The sequence below is a fragment of the Schistocerca nitens genome, chromosome 4 (assembly GCF_023898315.1).
Source record: "Schistocerca nitens isolate TAMUIC-IGC-003100 chromosome 4, iqSchNite1.1, whole genome shotgun sequence".
NCBI classification, from domain to species: Eukaryota; Metazoa; Arthropoda; class Insecta; order Orthoptera; family Acrididae; genus Schistocerca; species Schistocerca nitens.
Genome location: NC_064617.1, coordinates 776,752,721 through 776,777,030, shown reverse-complemented (window position 1 = coordinate 776,777,030; position 24,310 = coordinate 776,752,721). Strand labels below are relative to the sequence as shown.

Genomic DNA, 24,310 nt, shown 5'->3' with positions numbered 1-24,310 from the left:
GTGAATTGCAGAATCTTTAACATTGAACAGAAGTAAATTTATTGCATCACATGTCTTGTTATGCAATTTCTGAATTATATCTGTGTGAATGAGGAGGGTGATTAGGTGTAGTCTGTCATTTGAAGATTAAGAAATCGAGTCAGTGGACAGTGTAATTTATTGCAGAGGATCCTTGACATCACTAGTTATAAATTTTGTGTTGCAGTTGATTACAGACGCATAGCAGGCAGACTTATGTGTTCTGCTATCAAGCCCCTTCACAAAAAAAGAAGATAAAAAATGGTAAAGAATTATCAGTCCAGCTCATTGCCAGTATTCTTTTTTTAATAGCAGTTTATACACAACAAAATCTATAAAAATTTAGTACAGAAATATATAGTCATTTGGACTGTCAGCTGCACAGGTTGCATTTACCTTGACAGATGATATACTCAAATCAGTAAATCAACAATTATTAACATTGGGAATATTTTGTGAACCAAGATATCTTCATGCAAAATTTAAAATGTTCTGGAATAATAGGTAATGTAGGTTCATGGTTTGTATCTTATCTGAGCGAGAGAGAGCACAGTGTACTAATTCCATTTCAATCACATAAAAAGAGGCACTCAGAATGTGATGCAGACTTGGTGTATCGCAGGGTTGTTTCTTGGGTCATCTGTTGTTCCTCTTATAGATAAATGATCTTCCTTTTGCAATGTCAGAAGAAGCAAAACTTGCTCCTTTTGCAGATGATACAACTACAGGAATAGAAGTACTAGAATCCTCTTACAGATAAGGCTGCTGCTGAAATATTTGAAACCATCAACAGATGGTTCAAGGCTAAATGAATACACAAGCCTGCATTTTTTAGATTTTTGACAAATGATTTCTTCAAAACTGGTGTTCTGGAATCAACAGTGATTCTAAAATTTACTTGCATTTTATTCTATCGCATCAGAGTTTTTCAAAAAATAGATGTAAGCACAAACATTAAAATAAAATTTCAATGAAGTTCTATATTTTTATTATAATTGTTTTATTTTTATGCATATTCTAAAAATAATATAAGCAGTTCTCTTAGCAGCATTATGAGTTCTCTGTTGCATTTAATTTTCAAACTTTTTCTTTTCTGTTTTCCTCACAGAACCTTCATCTTTACTGTTCCTCTTCAAAATCCAGTAACAGTTGCCCATTCCATCTTCTGTGGTATCTCTTCTCTATCTCCTTAATGCCTTGGTGGAAGTGTTCTCTTTGCTCTTTGTTATAATGTACCAGATTTTCTCAGAAGTATTCAGTATTGGAATGCAGCAAGTGGACATTCATATTACAACTCACCTATAAGTGTAATACAAAAATTATGGCCCCCTTAAGAAAAAAATAATTACATGAAAAACTAGGCAATAAATACAGCAATGTTTGAACCGTTTTTCGACATAATCGCCACATGTCATTTCGTGAGATCAACTTTTGTAATTGTGTTGTAAATATCTGCCACCTGGGAACAGAACTAACGAGTGACAGTTGTCTTCAACTTATCATCATGTGAAAATTCTGACCGGTGCATAGGATTTCTTGAGGGACAAGAAACGACAGGGAGCAATATTGGGACTGTATGGCGAATGATCAAACAGCTCCCTGCCTAACTTCTTCAGAAAAGTTGTGCACTGAGCCACATGTGGGTGAGCATTGTCATGGAAGAGCGCAACACCTGACTTGAGCTTTCTCTGGCTCTTGTTTTGAATAGCCTGTCGGCACAATTTCTGTGGTATTCACAATAATGGTCTTCACCTCTGGGCAGGAAGGCAATGAGCAGAATGCTTGTCCAGTCCCAGAACACCATGCATATCACTTTCCGCATTGATCGTATCTATTTGAACTTCATCTTGAGCAGAGGTCCACTGTGATACCAATGCATCAACTGCTGCTTGATTTCCTGGGTAAGCTTAGCAACCCACGTCTCATTACTCATTACAGTCCTGTTGAGGAATTCGTTGCCATTCTCATGGTATCGCTGCAGAAATCCCAATGCTGCTCTTAACAATGTATGAAAAGATAGATTGCTACTTACCGTTAATTTGTACACAGGCACAATTAAAGGATATTGACACAAAGTTTTCAGCCACAGCCTTCACCAGCAAAAGGAAAACAGAAAAACACACACCATTCATAAACACAAGCAAGCACACAAGATGTGCATGTGACCACCAAATGCAGCAACTCAGCCTAGAACTGTGCCTGGCTGCAACTCAATGTGTCTTCTTTACTGTAAGTAGCAATCCGTCTTTTCCTATATTTTTGATCTCCTTATGTAGATTTTCCATTATTTCACAATGCTGCTCTTAAGTGATTCATGTTGTGTTTGAGTGTCCGGTTTTTCAGCACCCACTTTTTTGAACAGCAGGTGCTTAGTGACACTCCAAGCAAGGAGGATTGTGATATCTGCGAAAAATGGATGATGAGATCCATAATCGGAGAGGGACAGTTCCCCATAATGTGCTGCTGCACCAGCTCCACGATGTTGTCATTGATGAGGGAATGTCGCCTATGGCCCTCTTCAAGATGGAGACTTTGGATAATTGCCTAAACAAGCAATGCAACGTGTGTTTGCCAATACACCTGATACAGCTCATGATTAATTTTGATTGGCGCTATCTTTGTGTGTTAAGAAACTTTATAATGGACTCAACCTCACAGCTGGCAGGAGAAAGAACAAGATTCTCATTTTGTGCAACTACTGCAGCACATCTAACAACAGAAAGTCTTGTCCTGTTGTCGTAGTATTGTTAAATTATAGTGCTGTTATGCATGAACTACATTTTCAGCCAAATCTTCTTCTTCTTCCTCAGCACTTCAGCCCGTGATGAGTCTTGGCCTCCTCAACAGTATGCCTCCATACATCTCTGTTTTTTGCTCCTCTCTTCCATCCTCGGATCTCCATCTTGGTAAGGCCAGCCAATGCATTGTCTAGCCCTCTAGTTCTTGCTCAGCCCTTTCTCCTTGTGGAATACAATCTGCCTTTCATTATTAATTTGAGCGCCTTATCATCTGCCATTCTCTCCATATGTCCTAATCAGAAATTTCTTAGAGATGTAATAAATTTTACTTTATATTTTCCTTCTGCAATATGCTGTATTTTGTGATTGTACATAACTCTCCAACACAGTGCCTCTCTCACAAGCTTATAAATTCTTATCAGGATCTTTCTTTCAAAGTGTTCTTAGATTGTTCATATCTGCTTCTGTCGTCGTCCACATTTCTGACCCATATGTGACAACTGGTTGTACCAGGGGATAGTAGACTCCTAAGAATTCATAAATACACATAAGTTTCCAAAACAGCTCTAGTTCCTGCTTGTTTTCTTTCTCTAATACATTGTGTCATGTTGTTATTGCCAGTTGAGAGGTCACCCGATAATGGAAGCAGTTGACAGCTTAACATTTACTAGAGGTCTTCAGGTCATGTAATGTTCTGCCATAGAATTGGATTTTAACATGTATTTTGTCTTGTGTCAGTAAATCCTATTTTTGCTCTTTCTGCTTCCTTTATTTTGTATAATTCTTTAAGAATATTTACATCTCTTGTCACAATTGCAGTCTCACCTGCACCTCGCATATCTGACTAGATTTCTTTGATATCAACCCTCTCTTGTGTGTTTTTTGTGTCAGACTACGTAATGTTAAGTTTAACAGGACAGCGGATAGCATTACCCTTCACTTGATCTGTAAAGTTTATGCTCCTGGTAATTTTATTGTTCATCTTTACCTTTGGCTTTGTGTCCTTCGTTGTTAATGCAACTAACCTTCGTAGCTTGTCACACATGTCCAATTTTTTTGGTGCTTTCTACAATGCTCACTTTTTGATACTAAGATCTATGTCATGTTCGCAAACATTACAATTATTTGTTTAGTAACAAATAAGTGGTTGGAAGTGCCTCTATTTGGCCAGAAACCACATTCATAATTTTCGAGGATATTTTCAATGTACTTTTTTATCCTTTTGTTCAGCACCCCAGAAAATATCTTGTAGGCTGTACTCAATAAAGTTATGGCTCTGTGGGTTTTATAAGCTGTCTTTTCTTTTTTCTTATACATAGAGCATATGACATGTATTTCCTTTATTAGAGGTTGATCGCCATTTATTTTATAAGTTCTGGCAGCAACGCACCCTCACCAGGTGCACAGTTATTTCTCTTTCCTTGCTTCTCTATTCTCCTCCTGTTCTTGTGGATCTCTTGATACCTAGCATTGACCAGATCTTTAAAATATGTTCGCTATCTCTGCAATATTTTTTAATCATCTCTGATTATCTCACCATTTTTTGTTTCACTGCATTTCTTTAGATGTTCTGTCTTTTGAAATTATGCTTTTTGCTATTCCTTTTTATTTTTTTCATGCCTTATGAGCACTAAACCTTAATTCTTCATATATCTCACATTTCTTCTTGTCTCACTCTGTAGCATTCTCAATCTTGCTACATTTTTATATCCTGTTGCAAGTCTCCATTTGCCGTCAAACTATTTGTGTGTTTCCTTCCTTCTTACCGCAACTGTTTCTTCTGTGTGTCTTTTGCATTTTTCTGGATTCTGTTTCACCTATCTTGGTTTCCTATTGTTTCCTCATCTGCTGTCAGAACATCTTAACTTTTATTTGATATATTTCTACAGTTTTGGGATCATTCCATTACTCTGTATTCCAGTATGCTATTTTTTCAATTCCAGTTTTATGTATTTCAGCTAACTTTTCTCTTACTTGACAACACACTGTCTGAATCATAGTTTGGGTCCCTACAGCTCCATACATCTATGACTGACGAGGTATGTCATGTTTTTACTAACACATGGCCTATACTTACACTCAGTTTCCATGTTCCAAGGCATATTCTTTTGTGTGGAAAACAGCGAAGTAACATAGAATAGCTCCAGTCTTGTTACTTTATTCGTGTAAAACGTATCTCCGTGATACTCTTCCATATTAATTTCATCCAACCTTTGTGTTAAACTCTCCCAAAACCAATAATTTGTTGTAGTTCTGTACTACATGTACTTCCAAGGTCTTTATAAAACTGTTCTTTATTCCTTCTCTTTATTCTTAGTCTGCTGAGTCTTTCGTTAATAGGTTCAAAATCCAAATGCTTCTCTAAACCTCTTTTGTTATTATAAATCCTGTTCCAGATTAATTTGTTCTTCTTTCTGCTTTATTGTACAGCAGAAAAATACAGAGACATGTCTGTCTGTCTGTCTTTGTGCTTGTAGCCTCACCTCTAGTAGTGCCACAATATAGTAATTAAACTTCATGACCTCTTCAACTATTGCTTTCATTATTGCTGAAGTTGTGTTCAGTATATCCCACTCACTGTCAGAGGCTCTTGTAGTGGTTCCATAATAAGATGTTTTTACTGTATTGGGTTATTGGCCCCAGACTCCACATCCATCCTGGAGGACTTGTATTTTTTGGGGCGTTTACTACCTAGGAAGGTTGGCTTTACAACACCTTTTGAGCCCTCCCTGCCCTATGATGAGGGACACATTTTTCCTGGCCCTACTGCTGAGCCCTGCCTGACTTCGGTGACCCTGCTGGTAACTATGCTAACACTGGCATAGCCCTCAGCTCCTCTGAAGCACTGGTTGTCTTTGATAGGGCAATGTTCCATGAAAAAGTTCAGCTAAATGTGAGACTTACTGACAGATTAAAATGATGTGCTGGACTGGGACTCTTAACGTAGGACCTTTGCTTCTTTCTGGCATGTGCTCTGCCAACTGAGCTACCCAAGCACAACTTACAACCCTCCTCACAGTTACCCTTCCACCAGTAGTTCAATGCCTACCTTCCAAACTTCGTGGAAGTTCTCATGTGTAGCTTGCAAGCCTCGACTTAGAAACAGCCTGGGGGATCGTTTCCAGAATGAATTTTTCACTCTGCAGTGGAGCGTGTACTGATATGAAACTTCCTGGCAGATTAAAACTGTGTGCCAGACCAGAACTGGAACCCGGGAAAGTATTTTCATAGAATTCTGCAACTTATGAAAAAAATCCACACCCTAGAATTAATGACATGCTTTAGTTTAGCTAAATTTGCAGTACACATGAATATAGTTATAATGTAAGCAATTTAAAAATAAAGAAGCTAGTTTATTTGGCATTTCTCACTCCAAATGTATTATTTTCAGAATATAAAAAAGTGTTATAAGAATTCTGATGGGTGTGCTCCATGCTGCTGCTATTTGGTGGGTTTGTCTGCTTAACTCATAAATTATTTACATTTTTCCATAGTTTACCTTTCTGTTCTATATCTTCAGTGTCAGTAGCTTTGTTATTTTGACAACTGTTTCACAACTTGTGTTCATTAAAGTCCTTTGTTGTTACCAACACTTCTCTTCAAAAAATAATAATAATAATAATAATAATAATAATAATAGGCTCAGAACTAGACTTCAAGGGCTTAGCAATCAGAAAAGTAGCTTAATATATGGGTTCATATCTTTCAGAGAATAATAATGTCCTATGGGTAATATGGTGAAGTTAAGACTGAACTACAAAACTTTCCTTTGAGTACTACTACTACTACTACTACTACTACTACTACTAATACTCAGTTGAAAAGTATGTTAACAGATACAATTAAAATGATTTTAGTTTATTTAATAATGTTATCACTGTAATACAATATCGTTTCACATCAAGTAGAGTGAATATCTTTCACTTCTTTCCATGTCCCAGAGAATCTCCGGCATGGGATCCTTGACATACAACTAATATAATGTAAAAGTTAATTGCTTACTCTGGGTATTTTGCAGACGTACTTACAGAACCCCATAAAACCAGTCATGATATAAGGTTGCTTCAGTGACTTAATAATAATGCATTCAATTAAATTTTTGGTAAACATAATATTTACAAACTTATCAAGAAAAGTGGCAAATTTAAACTGAATTTACTGGAGACCAATAAATTTCTTCAGCTTTCTCCAGTGTTATGCTATTTTCTCATTTATGAGCATCACTTGTTTCTTCAAGTGTTTCTGAGCTAGGTTGCATATTGCAAGTATTAATCCTGGTGCAATAATCCTTTTATAGCACATTACGATACCAGAACTAAGATTTACCCATATTGTATATACATATTGTGTGTCACATTTCTGCTACCCTGAGCTAGTAAGCAAGGAGCATCTCTGAGATCCTTTTGTCTGACAGTTCCTTAAAAAAAAATAAAAAACTTACCATCTGAATCACACAAATTAATAAACATGTCTTTCTGACATGCAACAGTTTGTGGAACAATCACTCACTCGTCCATTTCTGATGAAGGAATGGTGACTTGTCATACCAACCCGGGGAGGCCACTAATTGATTTAAACTTCACACTGTGTTTTTTGCAGGGCAGGACCTACTTTCAGTCTTCAGGTGTCAAAGCATGACACTATAAAGTACACTCATGTATACAGGCAGTACTAATAATCAAGCCACACTGGCTTTTCTGTAAACTTTCTTATCCATTAGTGGGTTCATTTTCTGTCTACAGTACCAATTCTTTTGTTTTCTCGGTCTCAAATCACAGCCTGTTCACTGACCAACAGCTACATGCTTTTTATTTGTTGTGCTATCATGCCTGGAGTCAATAAAAAATAATTGTGTTAAGTTGAAAATCTCATTATACATCCAAGAAAAGGAATTCCAAGTACAATGCTTAGTGAAACAAAGTGTGAGAAAAGTGCATAAAATTTTATTACACTTGTAAAAAATACAGAAAATCTTTTGTTCTTGTTTATATGGAAAAAATTTATATCATAAATGAAAATGCCCTTAAATATAACACCTTAAATGGTTACATGTCAATAAGGGTTTTAAGAGTTTAAATATGCACGCACAGTACTACTTTCCACATGCCTGTAATTGAATAAAAGTTTCAGTACTTACTGTCTGCCTAAAAAACACAAATGCATGCGCACATTTTCAACACAGCTTAAACAGTTAGTACATTTTTCTGTAAATCGTTAATGCATCACTAAAACAAGAAATAACATACACAACCTGATTCTACAAAATTTGCTCAGTGGGACAAATGTCTCCACAATGAAAGTCGAAACTGACGTTACAGTTTATTAGCAAACTAACATCCCTCAAGAACGTTTCACTGTCCTTGATAAAAACTGGAAGTTTCAATAGATTCTTGAGGGGGAGATATTTGTTGTCATTTTGGTGCTTCAATTACAGCATTGGCAAGGCAAGTCATCTTCGGATACTTAATCTTTTTCTTATCCAATTCATCTTGTGCCCATAATATTAATTTTAACAAATTTGACAACTTTGGAGTTGTAGATTCTCTGTTTTCCATTTTTAGTATTGCGGCATTTAGTTCACTTGCGACTTTTTGTCTATGTGTAGGGTGCAACAAATCACTAAATGGTGACTGATGGGGGTCTTCAAACGCCAAAAGGGCTAATGTTCTTTCCAATTCATTTAAAACGGTAGGATCAGATTCTGCAGCTTCTGATAACTGTTCTTGAGCAAAATGGAGCGCTTCTTCAACTTTTCCGTTTCGAATCAGTTCTGTCAAATGTAGCTGCTGAAGATGAAAATATAAATACCTATCGTTATCTAATAACTCAGGATGCAGCTGGTTCACTATTGCCGTAGCTTCCTGAATCCTGCCACTCTGAATAGCATCACGTATTCGTATTCTGTCATCGAGAGAATCCAGATCCATACACGGACTCACGCCTGATTCCTGCTGGAATTTTTCAGTTGCTTCCTTAAATCCTTCTGTCACCAAATAATTCATAATAAGCTTATTCATATCTGAACGCTGTACATGAACACCTTCGAGATGCTCCATCCAGTCGTCCTTCGAAATGTTTTCGTGTTTCTCTGTGTAGCTCATTTCGTCCACAACGCTACAGCTGTCAAGAAAAAGGAAAAGATCCATAAATACCTTCAAATAATTTCAAACATCCAACTATCACAGTAAATTATTGTCATTATAAGCTACCTCTGAATTCAAATGCAAATATTACCTGACGTAATGACGATACACTGACTGCACATAATAACAAGCCAAATCACACACTGAACAGCTGTCGTAACTTTACCACCACTGTCACACATATTATTTAGTCACCGACTTTATGCGCACGCCAAAGATTCGTCTAATATAAAATATTTCCAGAAAATTAGTTTTTCTACTTCTTTACTTTCTTTTTAATTCTGAAGAAACGTGTAATGGTGATACTATTCAGCTGTGACGGAAAATACTAACAATATATATATATATTTTCATTTTAGTTAGCGTGGTACGAAACAAGGTACAAGCCGATATTCATATGTTTTTAAAGCGGGTGAGACTCGAAATATCAGTGTTCGTCTCTTCAGACTTCAGAAAGACGGAAACACAGAGTGGTATTGTAATGAACAAATGCTATGGATAGAATCGCAGAGGTATTGTATGTTATGTTGGGTATGATTATTTTTGTCTTGCGTTCGCAAGTAACGTTAAACTCGTGTAGCTTGCAGGAGAAGATGATACTGAAGAGAGAAACAGGACGTTTGTGTTTGCTGACGAGGGCCACACATTCGGGAATGCTTTGAGGAGCATTATAGTGAGATAGTAAGTACGTTAGAAGTAGTAGGTGCTTATAAACAGTTAGACCGTGAAGAACGTCTTTTATTATATGCTGATGTACGAGACTAACTTTGTATGAGATTATTTCGTATGAGCCGTCGTAAGCAGTCATGGAATGCAGCCCGAAAAAGCTTGTAAAACACTCCATTGCGTCGTTTGATAATTTTATTTTGTACTAAAACTAATTCAAAATTTCGACCATGTACTGTGAAAGCTGAAGTTACTGTGTTAAAGTGTACGTACGATATCGGTGGCTCTGCCGCTGCGAGAGCACGCATCGCAGAAGTTGCCGACACGAAAGTGCAAGGTCACTGGGTTTACAGTAAGGTTATCATCTATGTTAATCCTGGATATTTCGTGTCTGCTAACTAAAAAGCCTAATTGTAATTGAAAACTAACCACGCAGCTTTTGTACTTGCAGAAAGAACGTATTGTTTGCCATTCGTGTGTAAAAGTTTCATTAAACAACCCATGAGACGTGTTTGAAACAATTACAAATTTACTGCAACTTGAAATACAGCTGTCAGAAAGCCATTCAACATCTTAACTTATTACTGAAGAGATCAGAATTTTTTAATTGGAAGTACTTTCCAAATAACTTCTGTTTGATAAAATTTATCATAATTTTTGGCACTGTATCTCAGGAACTAATGCAAAGCTTAATTTTTGGTAACAGCGATGGAAAGCTCATCGTCCACAAATCATTTCTGGAAATTCATGCACGCCAGACAAATACCTTCAGAAAAGACTTCCTGACATGTACATTCATATTAGATGTCAATAAAGTATGACTTTTTCAGAAATGCTTTTTATGCTGTAGCAAGTCAGCATTTTATATCCATTTTGCTTTGGCCATCATCAGTTATTCTGCTGTCCAAATAGCAAAAGAACTTCTATTATTCCTTGTGCCTCATTCCCTAATGGGTGATTCAGTGTTACACATTAGAGATGGTTCCCACTCGACCAACTCTGATTTTGTCTGGGTTTGGTTTAATGGTTTGTTATATGGCCAAAGGAGGATTTACAAATTTATAGCTCCCATATTTTAATATTTTGCCATTTGGGTCATCTTGAGTAAAGTGTGCACAAATGTCGCAACATATCAGACAGTTTAGCCATACTTGAAGTGTTGTAATTAAGTTAGTATTTGGGCTAAAGCTGCAAAACTCGGTAAGGTAGTTGAACAGTTTGCAACATGCACATTGTGTAAGTTTTATGTCATTCGGTTCACTATTTTTGCTCCAAGTGCCACTCAAGATTGTCAGTGACAAGTCTTTATCTAGTTGGTTTACAAACTTCTCCTTTTTTGAAATTTTATTCTTATAAAACCAGTAAATTTTATTACTATTGGGTTCATAGCTTTAGTGACAGCCGGGGGTGACTGTTTGAAAGAACATTATTTTCTCCGCAGTGAACAAATTGTTATGAGTGCTTTGTTACCTGTTCACTATCTAATATAGGTTTTCTGACTGCATCTTGCAGTTTCAACCAAATTATTGCCTTTTATGGTAACCCAGACCTCGGGCTACATTACAGATCAGTCTGTTGCTGCAACCAGTTTTTAAGGGGAGCCTAACTATTTGGAGTATCAGAAACATAAGTTTTTTTGTTAAAAAAAAGTAGCTATCAGCTGCAATATAATTAAATGCAAGCACTGGTGCATTACCTGTTAGTAAAAATCCGGCATCTTCATCACATCCAATGACCACAGGCGGAGCGACTTTTTCCGGGTTACCAAGCCTGCTAGTTTATAGTGTGTTGCATAGTAAAGGCTCCCGAGTCTTATGTGTGTTTCTAAAACGGATTCTGAAACCTTTGGGGATTTAGCAGTTACCCATGTCTTTTGTTTGGATGTCTGTATAGTTTGCAAGCCAGAATACAGACAGTACTAAAAAAAAGGGGGGGGGCAAGCATTAATTCTGCAGTAATTTAAATTTTTCATTAAGTTTAGTAATGACTCATTCTGGAAAATTATGTTGCTGACCGACTGTTGTAGATGTTGCTGGTAGATTTGTGATAATGTTGATTGGGGATCCCACATGTATTTTTTCGAATTGAGCAGTGAAACGATCTTGACGGGCCACAAGATTGCATGAAATTTATAAGTGCATCATTCTCCTCAAATGAAATTTCACAAACTTTGCCAACCCATCAGACATGCATACATATGTACGTAAAGATATTTAATATACTGTCCCAGTTGCATTGTTGAAACCATAAATTCTGAAGCATCATCAGTTTGTTCTGATATTTTGGCAACAAATGAGAAGAAATCCCCTGACAAACTTTCCACGGGAATTATTTTCAAATCATTTGGATTAAACTGATTAGTCTCTTTTGTTCTGGCAACTCCAAAGCCAAAGAAAAACCTTTCTTCCTGAGAAGCTCTTGTTGATTCAATTTAGCCCTCTCAACAAAATTTAGTTTATTCAAGCTTTGTCCACAGAATTTGTGTAAATCAAAGATATGAGAATTTGGTTTTCATTTGGGCACTGTAGGCTAGCCCAAGCAGCCAATTTTTTCCCAATTTCTCCAATTCCTTCACATTCTGGTTTTTCATGACTGGGTGCAAAAGAGTTCCAGTCAGCATTCATTCAAAAATCTTTGATGTGGTAGCATAGATGATGAAATATTTGTACTGGTTTGCAGACCCATAGCTGATGTACATGATTTTCTCCCAATTTGTCACTTTTTGTTTCACTGCACTCACAAGCTTTATCAAAAAGACATGAACTGAAACTGTGTCACATCTTAGATAAATAACACAAAAACTTTAAGCTTTCTATTTGCTCATTTTCTCTAAAGTTTTTGGTTACAGCAGGAGATGAGTATGGTGGACAACAGAAGGATCCAGCTTCATTTTATGCTCACCCCTGATACTGAGTGTTGCCCAAACAATCTCACATGCAGCTTCAATTTATACTGTCGCATTCCCACTGTGCGTTAGGCTTGCGACTAACTATTGCGTTCTTATTGTGGAAGAAGTATGTCTATGTTTATCATGTTTATATTGAAGATCACTCCGGAAAGAACACATAACATAGGCAGTGATTACACGATAGTGACCAATGGAATGTTATAGAAAACTTGGGTAGAACTCCCCAGAAACGTTCTATGAAATCAACAACGGAACAATTGTAACGTGGCACATAGTTTAAAAGTCGTGGAATGCTTGCATGCTGTGGCAAGGAGTAATTACATGTCAGCGCTCCTCGTGGCCAGCCTTGTTGATACTTGCGTTCTGTCAGCTGATCGCGACTGCCTTAGTCGCCACCATCTACCATACCGGATTTGAGTTTCTTGTGTACTGCAACAAAAACATCACCCCCCCCCCCCCCCCCCCCCAATTCCCACTTGCCTATCTTTTTGATATGCACTTTCCCCAAAAATCTCACTGCTATCAGTTTCAGGTTTCAACCAGCTTTCTGTACCTAGTATTATGTGAGCTTCACTGGTTTTTGTGAACGCTTCAAACTCTGGCACTTTGTTGCAAATGCTTTGGCAGTGTACCATTAAGCCTAGTTTACATGACGACACTAGGTTGCAGGCAACTATGCTACCGGCCACTGCGCATGCGCGCTGTGCAATTGGTTGGTGAAACTAAACATTTTCGGCGTGTTCCGACCTTGGTGACACTAGTTGCATGAGTTTTGAGGCTATGTATGTTCGTAGGGTGTAGACAATCTGAAATATGAAGTAGGGAATGGAGAATAATGTTCACTTTTTGGATCTCTTTGCTTTGCATAGGTGTTTGTGGGATTTCAGTGATGCTGATTACAAACATAAGCAACATATTGCTGCTCCTGAGACCATCATGTGCAATCGGAACATACACTCATGCTCATAAATTAAGGATAATGCTGATATGTGGTGGAAAAAATGCTCTGGTGGGTGGTCTGCAGGTTTAAATCACCTCGGGGTATGACCATGCAGTACATTTGACCTGTGGTTTTCTCACGGTTGCAGTGCTTCTCTGACATGAAAAGGCTGGTGCTGGCAGCAGTCCACATATGCAGAAGTGTGTTGGTGCATGTCAGAGTACGGTGCAGCGAGTAAGTGTGCAGACGTTTTCAGATGTGCTAATGGTGACTGTGTGCTGAAAATGGCTCAAAGAACACACATTGATGACATTATGAGGGGTAGAATACTAGGGCGACTGGAGGCTGGTCAGACACAGCAGGTTGTAGCACGGGCCCTGCGTGTGCCACAAAGTGTGATCTCAAGATTATGGCAATGATCCCAGCAGACAGGAAATGTGTCCAGGCGCTTCAATACGGGACGTCCACAGTGTTAAACACCACAAGAAGACCAATATCTCACCATCAGTATCTGCAGACGGTCAGGAGTACTGCAGGTAGACTTGCTTGGGACCTTACCGCAGCCACTGGAACAGTTGTCTCCAGACACACAGTCTACAGACGACTGAACAGACAAGATTTATTCGCCCAGAGACCTGGAAGGTGCATTCCACTGACCTCTGGTCACAGGAGAGCTCGTAAAGCCTGGTATCAAGAACACAGTACATGGTCATTGGAACTGTGATCCCAGGTTATGTTCATGGACGAGTCCAGGTATAGTCTGAACAGCGATTCTCGCTGGGTTTTCATCTGGTGTGAACCAGGAACCAGATACAAACCCCTTAATGTCCTTGAAAGGGACCTGTATGGAGGTCATGGATTGATGGTGTGGGGTGGGTTTGATGGTGTAGGGTGGGATTACGATTGGTGCACATACACCCCTGCATGTTTTTGACAGAGGAACTGTAAAAGGTCAGGTGTATTGGGACGTCATTTTGCACCAGTATGTCTGCCTTTTCAGGGGTGCAGTGGGTCCCACCTTCCTCCTGATGGATGATAACACACGCCCCCACCGAGCTGCAATCGTTTAGGAGTACCTTGAAACAGAAGATATCAGGCGAATGGAGTGGCCTGCCTGTTCTCCAGACCTAAACTCCATTGAGCATGTCTGGGATGCTCTCGGTTGACGTATTGCTGCATGTCTTCAAACCCCTGCGACACTTCAGGAGCTCGGATAGCCACTGGTGCAAGAATGGAAGGCTATACCCCAGCAGCTGCTCGACCACCTGATCCAGAGTATGCCAACCCGTTGTGCGGCCTGTGTACGTGTGCATGGTCATCATATCCCATATTGATGTCGGGTTACATGAGTAGGAAACAGTGGTGTTTTGTAGCACATGTGTTTCGGGACGGTTTTCTCAACTTATAACCAATACCGAGGACTTAAAGATCTGTGTCATGTGTGTTCCCTATGTGCATATGCTATTAGTGCCAGTTTTGTGTAGTGCCACGTTCTGCACCATGTTCTGCAATTATCCTTAATTTATGAGTACGAGTGTAGATGGTTTGACAGTATCTGAGCTGCAGGGCAAAATTTATTGGGTTGGGAGCACATGAAAACTGAATTAAGGAAAATACAAGCCAGTAATTCTAGATGTGGCAATGAGCTCGTCTACAAGACTAAAATCCCATCCTTCGAGTTGGTCGACTTTGTTAAGGAATATTGTTGACAAGAGGGAAGGTTACACAAATCAAGAAGCTGTATTCTTTATTCAGTAGTCATCTATTTAAAACATTGCAGCAGTGATCCCCATTCACATATGTTAGAATTTTGAAATATTGCCACTGTATAGATCTGTCTTCAAGAGAGTAGTTCTTAATGTGGCCTGCTTCGAATAATTATTGGTGTTAATGTTAATAATTATTGGTTGTTAATGTTAATAATCATTGGTGTTAATGAAAAAGCATTATCACCAACTAAAACTGCATCTTATAACATGCTGAGTGTTCTTGATTGTAATGCACGCAATATGATATGTAATTTCAGTTCTGGCAACAGTGCTTCATGCATTACAGTTTCTTTATTCCTTATCACATAATTAGCTCTACTTAGAAGAAATGTGAACGGTTCTGGCGACATTCTAAGATAACTGAGAGAACTTCTTGTGTCTTCCATTATAAATTGTTTCAGCAAGGATGCTGAGCAATGTCTGTTCTTCATCCAGTCATGAATCGAAACAAGTTTCTTATTTTTTTCTTATGCAGCGATTACACGCAACTACATTTAACTCCAGACTGAGATTTTTCACTCTGCAGCGGAGTGTGCACTGATATGAAACTTCCTGGCAGATTAAAACACGAGACTCAAACTCGGGACCTTTGCCTTTTGCGGGCAAGTGCTCTACCAACTGAGCTACCCAAGCACGACTCACACCCTGTCCTCACAGCTTTACTTCTGCCGGTACCTCGTCTCCTACCTTCCAAACTTTACAGCGCACAATCCCACTGCAGAGTGAAAAATCTCATTCTGGCAACATCCTCTAGGCTGTGGCTAAGCCATGTCTCCGCAATATCCTTTCTTTCAGGAGTGCTGTTCTGCAAGGTTCACAGGAGAGCTTCTGTAAAGTTTGGAAGGTAGGAGACGAGGTACTGGCAGAAGTAAAGCTGTGAGGACGGGGTGTGAGTCGTGCTTTGGTAGCTCAGTTGGTAGAGCACTTGCCCGCGAAAGGCAAAGCTCCCGAGTTCGAGTCTCGGTCCGGCACAGTTTTAATCTGCCAGGAAGTTTTGCACTTAACTCCATCACAACTCGTGCAATGTACAGCTGCCAAAACTTTCGTTTCAGATACAGCTCAGGGACCCTCAAAACGACAAAACTGAAGTTTATACTGGTGGCATGCAACTCATTCCACACGAGTGGCGCAACCCGACGTAGTCGTGTAAACTAGGCTTTAGGATTTTAATGCTCTCACCTGTTGGAGGTACTTCTTTTGATCTTACACGGATACTTTTGGGTTTCCTACAGCTATTGTCATCTTGTGTGCCCCCCCCCCCCCCCCCCCCCACACACACAGTCAGTTACCTGAGTAACATTCTCTGATGTGTAGTGCCCACCTGACTCATTTAGAGAGAGCCCACAGTTCTCAACCCTATAGCGCAAATCCAGGAAGTCGCAGCCTGGCTTGTCACAGAACCTTCAAAGTATCTGGTTCAGTCCTTTCATTTGACTCAGAATCAAAGAGCCATGATCAGTTGTGGGGACAATGCTGTAAATTGTGAGCTTAATTGAAACTTCATATGTAGGGCTAGTCTTCTCAACCTTCTCTGCCAGTCACTGGAATGACCCAAGAGTGACCTCAGAGCACCATTTGTTCCACCGTGCGCCACAGTCTACAATTGTTTGCCCCCTGTTCCCACAGTGGCTGCTGGAATAGCCTCTTCGACATGTTGAACAAGGCCCTCAGGCATACACACTAAGTGCACCCGGTGTCCTTTCCTGTCCCTTGCTACCATTTCCCTAAGGGGTACTATCATCCGCTGTACATTTGAACTGCAGATGATTAATAGATGCCTACCCTTTTGAGTTTGCTTCCTCCTGGCACTGAACAAAACAGGTTTCTCCAAAACCTGTGGAGTGAGTGTCACTGTCTCAGTTTCAGTGAAAGACAGCACCTCAAACTTGTTGGTTAGGGGGACCGATACAACACCCTGAGTCTTCCGTGGTCTCCATCCACCCTGTACAGGACACCTAGATCTACAATTGACACGTCACTCACAATCAAGTGGACGAGTAATGGCAGACCCTGTGCTTTCTGCAGAGGAGATAGGATCCACGAGAGAAGATGGTATCTGAGGTACCTCTGGTACAAATATCACAGGTACACAATTCTCCAGAGCTCTTCAAACACACCAATTCGCAGCAGCTGCCAATCATTTGATAGTAGTCAGGATGATTTCCAGCTGCTTATGAATGTCAAGTTCAAGAACAGAATCCACAGTGAGGCTGCATTTTGGCTGGTGCAGTGTATTACAAGGTAGTTAGCAAATAACTGTTAATTATGCCAACTAATTATCTTTTAATTTGTTGAGTTAAAAAGTCGCCAATTCCCTATAAGAATTGGAACAAATATGCAAAACGAAATTTCTACTAAGGCAGCACAAAAACCACTGGTAAAGACTACTGGTTTCCTAAAACATTTTGATGTTAATTACAGTTGTTAGCAAATTAAAAAACAGAGTTAATTTACGATAAATGCGGATAGTATATATGGCTACTCCTCTGTAAGGGAAAACTAGGTGTAACAAAATATGGTAGTGAGAAAATCTGCTACAATAACTAAATCACAAATGCCAATTTGCTACAGATTGCTCATGGATTTTGCAGAGGACAATGTTTGTTTTCCAAAAATTCACAAAAAAATATAATAATAATAATAATAATAATAATAATAATAATAATCCCCGTGGAGGCCCGGGAAAAGAATAGGCCTCCGGTATGTTCCGCCAGTCGTAAAAGGCGACGAAAAGAACAAACCACTAATAGGGCTAACCCCCCTTTTAGTGTGATTAGTTGGTTCAGGACAGAACTAAAGAAGCCTCGGACAAGCGCCGTCATGGTCGGGGACGACGCTTGAACCCTATGCCCGCCCACAATGGTAACGACACTGCTAGCCAACTGGAAAATGATTTAAATCCAAATAGAGGTGTTTTGCAGGATATGCTTCCTGCAACCACCCTAGAAGGAAAACAAAGACAGAGGATGAGATGGTCAGATGAAGTTAATCGACACCTCATGTTCTGTTATTACCAAGCAACAAACCTAGGAACCAACACAACTGGATACAGATCACAAGTATACACAACATTTATTACCAGATACCCAGAATTAAAATTTTTAACAGAACGACGACTAGCTGATCAGATCCGTGTAATAATCAAAAATAACAGGATACCCCAGTCAGAATTAGAAAATATCAAACAACAAGTACAACAAATACTGGAACAAAATAATGTGCAATCAGAAGAAGAAGAAAATACAGTAATGGACTCAAACATCCCAGAGCAAACAAACAAAGAACAACACGCACCAATTAAACAATCAGAGGAAAACGACATCTTAAGACAGCCACCAGAACAAGCACAAATAGAACACGAAGTGACACAGATGCTAGATATAGAAGAAAAATTTCAGCTAACATATATAGAATACAAAGACACAAATACAGACATTAGACCATTCTTGCATAGACCACCAAATAACCCACAAGTCGAAACAACAATAAAAACTATCAACACAATCATACACAACAAAATAAATGAAAACACAACTATGGAAGAGTTACAACTACTGGTTTATATAGGAGCACTCACTACACTAAATATACACACTAGACAGAGATCAGAACCAACCAACACACAGAAGAAACCCACAAAACCAGCATGGCAACACAGGCTACAGATCAGAATAGAAAAACTGAGAAAAGACATCGGACAGCTAACACAATTTATAAGAAATGAAATCTCGGAAAAAAAACGAAAAAGCTTAGGTAAAATCTCACAACAAGAAGCGACAGAGCAATTAGACGAAAAGAAGCAGAAATTACAAGCATTAGCCAAACGACTCAGAAGATACAAAAAAAGTGAAAATAGAAGGAAACAAAACCAAACATTCAACACAAACCAAAATAAATTTTACCAGACAATAGATAACACACACATTAAAATAAACAATCCACCAAACATAACAGACATGGAACACTTCTGGAGCAACATATGGTCTAACCCGGTACAACATAACAGGCATGCACGGTGGATACAAGCAGAAACAGACACATACAAGATGATACCACAAATGCCTGAAGTGATAATTTTGCAACATGAAGTCACCCAAGCAATTAATTCTACTCACAATTGGAAAGCCGTTGGAAATGATAAAATAGCAAATTTCTGGTTAAAGAAGTTCACCTCAACACATTCACATCTAACTAAATTATTTAACAGTTACATTGCAGACCCATACACATTCCCTGATACACTTGCACATGGAATAACTTATCTGAAACCTAAAGATGAAGCAGACACAGCGAACCCAGCTAAATATTGCCCCATAACATGCCTACCAACAATATACAAAATATTAACTTCAATCATTAAACAGAAATTAATGACACATACAACACAGAACAAAATTATAAATGAAGAACAAAAAGGCTGTTGCAAAGGAGCACGAGGATGTAAAGAGCAACTGATAATAGATGCAGAGGTGACATATCAAGCTAAAACTAAACAAAGGTGGCTACACTACGCATACATTGATTACCAAAAAGCTTTTGATAGTGTACCCCACTCATGGTTACTACAAATATTGGAAATATACAAAGTAGATCCTAAATTGATACAGTTCCTAAACATAGTAATGAAAAATTGGAAAAGCACACTTAATATCCAAACAAATTCAAATAATATCACATCACAGCCAATACAGATTAAGCGTGGAATATACCAAGGAGACTCATTAAGTCCTTTCTGGTTCTGCCTTGCTCTGAACCCACTATCCAACATGCTAAATAATACAAATTATGGATACAATATTACTGGAACATACCCACACAAAATCACACATTTGCTATACATGGATGATCTAAAACTACTGGCAGCAACAAATCAACAACTCAACCAATTACTAAAGATAACAGAAGTATTCAGCAATGAATAAGTATGGCTTTGGGAACAGACAAATGTAAGAAAAATAGCATAGTCAAGGGAAAACACACTAAACAAGATGATTACATATTGGATAACCACAGCGACTGCATAGAAGCGATGGAAAAAACGGATGCCTATAAATATCTAGGATACAGACAAAAAATAGGAATAGATAATACAAATATTAAAGAAGAACTAAAAGAAAAATATAGACAAAGACTAACAAAAATACTGAAAACAGAATTGACAGCAAGAAACAAGACCAAAGCTATAAATACTTATGCCATACCAATATTGACCTACTCATTTGGAGTAGTGAAATGGAGTAACACAGACCTAGAAGCACTCAATACACTTACACGATCACAATGCCATAAATATAGAATACATCACATACATTCAGCAACAGAAAGATTCACATTAAGCAGAAAGGAAGGAGGAAGGGGATTTATCGATATAAAAAACCTACATTATGGACAGGTAGACAATTTAAGAAAATTCTTTATAGAACGAGCAGAAACTAGCAAAATACACAAAGCAATCACTCATATAAATACATCGGCTACACCACTACAATTTCATAACCACCTCTACAACCCTTTAGACCACATAACATCAACAGATACGAAGAAAGTAAATTGGAAAAAGAAAACACTTCATGGCAAGCACCCGTATCATCTAACACAGCCACACATCGATAAAGACGCATCCAACACATGGCTAAGAAAAGGCAATATATACAGTGAGACAGAAGGATTCATGATTGCAATACAGGATCAAACAATAAACACCAGGTATTACAGCAAGCATATTATTAAAGATCCCAATACCACAACAGATAAATGCAGACTTTGTAAACAACAAATAGAAACAGTAGATCACATCACAAGCGGATGTACAATACTAGCAAATACAGAATACCCCAGAAGACATGACAATGTCGCAAAAATAATACATCAACAGCTTGCCTTCCAACATAAACTTTTAAAACAACAAGTTCCTACATACAAGTATGCACCACAAAATGTACTGGAGAATGATGAATACAAATTATACTGGAACAGAACCATTATAACAGATAAAACAACGCCACATAACAAACCTGACATCATACTCACCAATAAAAAGAAGAAATTAACACAACTAATCGAAATATCCATACCCAATACAACAAATATACAAAAGAAAACAGGAGAAAAAATTGAAAAATACATCCAACTGGCTGAGGAAGTCAGACATGTGGCATCAGGATAAAGTTGACATCATACCAATTATACTATCAACTACAGGAGTCATACCACACAATATCCACCAGTACATCAATGCAATACAGCTACATCCAAACATATATATACAACTACAGAAATCCGTAATTATTGATACATGTTCAATTACCCGAAAGTTCCTAAATGCAATATAACACATACCGTACAGTTAATAGGAAGTGACGCTTGATCAAGGTCCGCGTCACTTTCCATTCTCAACCAGACTTAACGTCTGAGAAAGTAAAGAAATAATAATAATAATATGGTTATTTGAGTTGATATAGAATGAAGTTCAACTATGATGTATTCTTTGGCAGAACTGTGAACCACAAGTGTTGATTTCCTAAGAAATAAATTATTTATCCTAAACAAAAATGTATTGGTAATCTAGTTTTGTGAGCATCCGAAAAGTCTCAAAATAACCTATGTTTTCACATAATTGTGCAATGAAATTAGAGAAAGATTGTTCTAATGGGGATAGTCCTACTGTTCTCGAAAATTTTAAGAGCGTAATTAAGTTTAAGCCCACAGTTCACAATAACACTGAGAGTCTATAACGGCACTCGCAATTGTTTGAAATTACACAATATAAACAGGTATTGATACACTCAATGAAAGATCATACAGAAATGATGTTAACAGTAAAATATGCGAATTTAGAACTTTAAATCAGCACACAAAGGTCTCACACAAAGGAAAATTCTTAAGTCAGGTGTTATATATAAATAAATGTGTGTATTGCATGGATGTTTCACTTAATTCTGTGCATACTTTACACTGTCATGCTGAAGAACAACATTGCAGTACCAACAAAGTACGTCTTCTGCTTTTTGCAGCTAACTGCTGGAAACTGTATAGAAAGCCTCAGTTCGCTGGTACGTAAGTTCCCCATTCACACTGTAATCATAAGTGGAGACTTTATCAACCAACTGTTAATTGGGAAAAATCACAATTTTGTTAGTGATGGGAGTTTTAAGACATCCTGTGAAACTGTACTAAATTCTTTCTCTGAAAGCTACCCAGAACTGATTGTGAGGAAAACCACTTGTGAAGGAAATATATTGGATGTAATGGCAACAAATAGATCTGATATCTTTGAGGATGTTTAAATCGAAACTGCTGTCGGTGATCATGACGTGGTTGTGACGACAATGATTGCAAAGAACTAAAACAAGCAGAAAGATTCATATGTTCAGTAAACTAGATTAAAAATCAGCAGTGTCACATCTCAGTGAGGAGCTTGAGATTCAGCACCGGCCAGGAGTGTGTAGAGGAAGTCTGGCTCCAGTTTAAAAGAAAGTTGCCAATGCACTGGATAGATATATACCCAGTAGAACAGTTGATAATGGGAAGAAACCACGGCGGTATACAGTCTGTGTAAGGAAATTTTTAAAGAAAAAGAGATCACTGCATAATAGATGTAAAACAAACCAAAGGGCTATAGAGAGAGAAATACTGGATGAAACACATTTGGCTGCCAGGAGAGCAATGTGTCGTGCCTTCAATGACTACCCTGGTGGAATATTGTCAGGTGATCTTTCACAGAACATCAATCGTGTTAAACCCAGCTTGCACTTTCCTCACATGACCTACTGAAAGCTTTGGATTAAAGCAAACAGATAAATACTGTATTTCTTGATTTCCGAAAGGCATTTGACTCAGTACTACACATTAGCTTATTATCATCTGGGATATCAAGTGAAATTTGTGACTGGATTGAGGACTGTAGTAGGAGGACACAGCATGTTATCTTGGATAGAGTGCCATCGTCAGATGTAGAAGTAACTTAGGGTGTGCCCCAGGAAAATGTGATGATCCTTCTTCGAGAAAGGATTGCAACACAATATTTGCAGTTTCAGACTTTGTCAGCAAAATCACTGTATGAGGAAGACAAATCTTACATTCATAACTGAACCTGCAACCAAAATGACACAACAATAGTTCCTTTTGTTCAAGAGAAAAATCTTTAACATTTGGCAGCCGAAAGAACATCATTTTCAAAATTTAAAGAAATATGCAAGCTTTTGGAGCCAGTGGTTCCTTCTTCTAGCAGAAGGGTTGAAGGGCAAGGAGGGATGAAGGAAAAGGATTGGTGAGGTTAAGGAAACAGGGAGAATTATGGAAAAATCGCCCAGAATCCTGAGTTGGGGGAGACTTGCAGGATGGGATAACAAGAAGAGACTGTTGGGCACTGCACTGAATGAAATTTGAAAACTGAGATTTCAGGCATTACCTCTCACCATGGACAACACAGTGGCCAGTAGCCTTCACTTAATGACTGAGAACAGTGGTGTTTGTGTAGAGCTGTCATTGCTAACAGACGAGCAGCACTGTGTGAAATAACCGGAGACATCAATGTGAGACATATGATGAATGTATCTGTTAGGACAGTACAGCAAAATTGGGCATTAATGAACTATGGCAACAGACAACTGACACAACTGCCGATGTTAACAGTATGACAACACTTGCAGAGCCTCTCCTGGACTATATCAGTTGGATCCTAGACGACTGGAAAACTGTGACCTGGTCAGATGAGTCCCAATTTTAATAGTTAAGAGCTGATGGTAAGGTTTGAGTGTGGCACTGACCTTGCAAAGCCAGGGACACAAGTTGTCAACAAAGCACTGTGCAAGGTTGTGGTGGCTCCATAATTGTGTGGGCTGTGTTTACATGGAATGGACTGGGTCCTCTGGTCCAACTGAACTTATCATTAACTGGAAATGGTTATGTTTGGCTACTTGGAGACCACTTGCAACCATTCATGGACTTCATATTCCGAGACTACGATGGAAATTTTCTGGGTGACAGTGCACCATGTCAGTATACCACTGGTGTTCATGATTGGTTTGAAGAACATTCTGGACAGTTTGAGCTAATGATTTGGCCACTTAAATTGCCTGACATGAACATTTATGGGGCATAATTGAGAGGTCAGTTCACACACAAAA

General features: G+C 38.5%; 2 protein-coding genes across 2 annotated transcripts in view; one reads left to right on the top strand and one right to left on the bottom strand.

Annotated features, from left to right (window-relative positions):
* Window positions 1-7,679: 7,679 nt before the first annotated feature.
* LOC126253128 (glucose-induced degradation protein 8 homolog) lies at window positions 7,680-9,185 on the bottom strand. Its single transcript, XM_049954257.1, has 2 exons — window positions 8,991-9,185; window positions 7,680-8,876 (listed from the first exon to the last, which is right to left on the bottom strand). The coding sequence occupies exon 2, from the start codon at window positions 8,855-8,857 to the stop codon at window positions 8,168-8,170; it is 690 nt and encodes a 229-aa protein (XP_049810214.1). The 5' UTR covers window positions 8,858-8,876; window positions 8,991-9,185; the 3' UTR covers window positions 7,680-8,167.
* A 70-nt stretch (window positions 9,186-9,255) lies between these two features.
* The window catches only part of LOC126253129 (probable DNA-directed RNA polymerases I and III subunit RPAC2), a 68,464-nt gene continuing 53,409 nt past the window's right edge, over window positions 9,256-24,310 (top strand). Inside the window, exons 1-2 of the mRNA XM_049954259.1 lie at window positions 9,256-9,411; window positions 9,480-9,580. Of these exons, the coding sequence (XP_049810216.1) occupies window positions 9,394-9,411; window positions 9,480-9,580 (119 nt within the window). The 5' untranslated portion in view covers window positions 9,256-9,393. The remainder of the gene's footprint in view (window positions 9,412-9,479; window positions 9,581-24,310) is intronic.